We start from the raw sequence: 3,829 nt of genomic DNA, 5'->3' as shown, positions 1-3,829 counted from the left end.
CAATTTATCTGTGACTTTTTAAAAAAAATCCTTGTAATAAATGTCTCTAAAACATTAGTTAAGATGTTTAAATAAAAATTTTAAATAGTTGAATTTTTGAATGTATTTATAATATATATGAGAAACATTTCTAAATATATGTTAGTGGTAATCTTATAATCCTTAACAAGATGCATATTATAAAGGTAGATTTTTTTTATTAAAGATAAAGAGACTCGAATTCACGACTTTTTAGGTGAATATGAAAAGATTATACCATTTGACTTATAATTCGTTGACTTTTAAAAGTAGATTATACATACTACTTTTCATTTTTTTCACACAAACACCTCTTTATTATACCATTATTCCCTTATTAACAAAGGCAAGACACTTATTAAAAAAATATGGTGTATTATTCATGATGAGCTGCAAGAGAGACGAAATAAAGAATGGCTTTGAAAAGAGAAGGAAAGAAAAATGAAGGGAGGGCTTAAGCTTTTTAAACCCGTTTCTTATTCACGAGTTTATATCATAAGAACTTAAGAAGAAAGGATTTGAAAAGTTTGCTATAAATTTTTATAATTTTATTCATTACTAAATATTATATATAAGAAAATAAATACATAAATAATAATAATAATAAATGGTAGTAGAAGATTTTATTAGAAATAAAATAATAGATTTAATTAAAATCAAATGAAAACCCTGAATTTTAAAACATAAAATTGAGGGGTTGAATGACCAACAAACTCCAAAACTCACTCTCTAAATAATAAAACTCTTCAAAACCAAACTCGTAAACACACCTTCCTCCTCTTAGCTTCTTCTTTTTTTTAAAAAAAAAAATAAAACCAAATTTTCAGTCAGACTCTACTGAATGTATACCAAAATGAGTCATCAAAATATATGTTGAAATATAAATATATATTAAAAATAAATTAAATTACATGTATAATTATATACAAATACATTAGTGGCTAATTTTAATTCAATTATTATTAACTAAATTCAGATTTAATTATACTAAATTACTCATATTATTTTTATAGAATGCTATTCGTACACTGAAATTAACCATTAAAATTAGTTATCAATATATTTATATAATATTTATATATAAATATATGTGTGATTTAATTTATTTTAAATATGTATTTTTTAGTTATGGCTAACTTTGGTGTACATTTACTGCTCTTATTAATTCATTAGTCAATCAATTCATATGCAGAAAGCTGAAGTTGATTATGAAGTTAATATATGTACATGCTTGTTCATGAATCAACATGATCATTATTATTAGCCCTTATTAGAAGAAAGAACGTAAGCATAATAATAATGAATAATGCTTAGGCTACTTTCTAAGAAGTGAGGAGCTGCGAAACTTGAAGGATGCATAAACACCAAGTGCCACCACCACAACTGCCGCACTCATATATATCACCCTTCTTCGCTTATCTTCTTCCTCCAACCGCTTCACAAATCCTGTTACCATCCCCTTCAACCCTCCCACTACTGCTGCTGATTCAGATTTAATCCTCTCATCATTAATACAACACACTTTCTCTTCGCTTCTTTCCTTTTCTTCTTCCGCACTCTTCTTAACGTCTTCTTCGCTTTCTTCCTTTCCTTCTCTTTCAACATTTCCATCTCCACCCGCAGCAACCGCGTCCGCCGCTTTCTTATCATCATCAAATTTGTTTTGTTCCGTTGATGACTTAGGTTCTTCGTGATCATGATCTGAAATTCCTCTTTTATCCTCGTCAATTTCCGCCTCCGCAGCAACATTTTCTTGCTGCGGGGGAGGTCCGTCCGGTTCGTCATTATCTTTGCCTGCTTCTGCTTCAGTTGATGCTTTCGGTTCCTCCTTTTCAGTTGTGGCTTGTTGTTCCGTATCATCTTCGCCTGGTTTTGCTTCCGGCGATGTCTTGGGTTCTTCTTCGATTTCAGTTGTTTGTGGAACAGGATCCGAAGGAACCTTCTTCGGCATTTTTATGCTAACAATTGAGCCATCCAAAATCTTCCCTGTGATTCTGTTAATATCACAAGTTGGTGGAACTTGATGCACTATATTGAAACGCTTGATTTTATTGTTTTCAAGTGGTTGTTCACCGAAAACCCTTACTCTTGAATAATCGAATTCCACTTTTGCACCATAATGCTGTCGTTCAAATCCTGCATACTTCAACACATCAGCATATCCATGCATACAGTTACGCTTACTTGCTTTAATTTCTTCATCCAATCATATCATTCCAAATATATATATGAAAAATTCTTCAATATATAATTTTTAGTATTTTTTGTTATTATTTAATGTATAAATATTAAATTATTATTTTATTAATTTATGTATATAAATTTTAAAAAATATGGGTGTAAATTATATTGATTTATGGATGCAAACCATATCATGTATATAAAATTTTAGTAAATATAAGCGTAAATTATATACTTTTGTGTGTAAAATATATGTAAATACAAATATAAATTATTGTTAGTCAAAAATAATAATATTTGCTAGTCATACAGTATTATTCTATATATATATACCAATAATATATGTTAAAAAATATACATTAAAATATAAAATATATATTAAAAATAAATTATATAATATATATTTATATACAAATATATAATAACATGCTATGATATATAGAGAGAATCAAATCAAGCTTATATTAAATCTTATATACTAGATTATATCAAAATATTGAGTGAATAAATATTTAACTAAAAAGTTTTTTATTTTTAATATATTTTAAAATATATATTTAGTTGATTTTTAGGTATATAGGAATCTATAATAAACGATTTTAGATTTACATTAAATTTTTTAAATATAATAAATTTATAAGAATTAAGCTCTTAATTTAATAAATATTTTTTAAAAAACATTAAATAAACAAAAAATTATTCAATGGTATATATCAAAAAACAAAACAAAAAATCAATCAACAAATACTGATAATATATTAAAAATGTCTTGAAGGGAAAAATAATTTTTTCATAATAAATATTAACAAAAAATAAATTAACCAAAACAATATTGGAGTGAAAAAAGTTTTAATTTTCTTATCGATAAATACTCACTTGTAGTTGTTTTCCTGTCGAATTGATAGTTAAGAATCATTAAATAATTTAACATGTCTGATTATATTATTATCTAATTATTCTCAACTATTAACTGCTAGAAAGTCTTTATCTTTTCTATGAGTTAAAATAATTAGAAGTTTATGAAAACTCCGAAAATGATAAAACATTAGAGAAAAACAAGAAGATGAAATTAATTCGATCTAAAAATATGAATAAACCAAAGACGACAAACCCGTAGGAATATGAACAAGAAGAATGAATGCTTCTCGCTCCTCTTTAAGTTCTTGTTTTGGCTTCAAATCTTCGTAGATTGAGGTAGACATCGGTTGCTGCTCCATCTTTTGATATATGATGATATCTTGCCTTTAATTTTGAATTATAACAAACTAGGCCAAATTAAATGTTAAATGATGTATATACGATGGGAATAATTAGACTTGTTCATCTTGGTGTACTTATATAGTGAACAGTTAAAGAGAACTGAATTTGATGTTTTAGGTTTTCTTAAAAATGAAGCCATTCCTTTTTGGCTACTTTAGTATTCCAACGTGATTAAACTTGTTGATGAGTTTCAATTCCCTTTCCCTTAGTCATATGTGAGGTATAACTTGTCTAATAAAAACTACTTTATTTGCCTCATACGCCAATCGTTCTCTGCATACATGTCTTTTGGTTACGTTTCCATAACTACACATACGTTTAATTTTGGGCATTCAAGGAGAAAATTGCATACATGTGTAGTAAAAAGTTA

General features: G+C 27.0%; 1 protein-coding gene across 1 annotated transcript; it reads right to left on the bottom strand.

Moving 5' to 3' along the window:
* Positions 1-1,203: 1,203 nt before the first annotated feature.
* LOC112755537 (uncharacterized) lies at positions 1,204-3,584 on the bottom strand. Its single transcript, XM_025803692.2, has 2 exons — positions 3,311-3,584; positions 1,204-2,154 (listed from the first exon to the last, which is right to left on the bottom strand). Exons 1-2 carry the CDS (start codon positions 3,414-3,416, stop codon positions 1,334-1,336), a joined length of 927 nt encoding a protein of 308 aa, XP_025659477.1. The 5' UTR covers positions 3,417-3,584; the 3' UTR covers positions 1,204-1,333.
* Between the last annotated feature and the right edge of the window lie 245 nt (positions 3,585-3,829).

This window comes from Arachis hypogaea, chromosome 6, assembly GCF_003086295.3.
Source record: "Arachis hypogaea cultivar Tifrunner chromosome 6, arahy.Tifrunner.gnm2.J5K5, whole genome shotgun sequence".
Taxonomy (NCBI): domain Eukaryota; kingdom Viridiplantae; phylum Streptophyta; class Magnoliopsida; order Fabales; family Fabaceae; genus Arachis; species Arachis hypogaea.
Note: the sequence above shows the minus strand (reverse complement) of the source record. Positions and strands in the feature narration are given on the sequence as shown.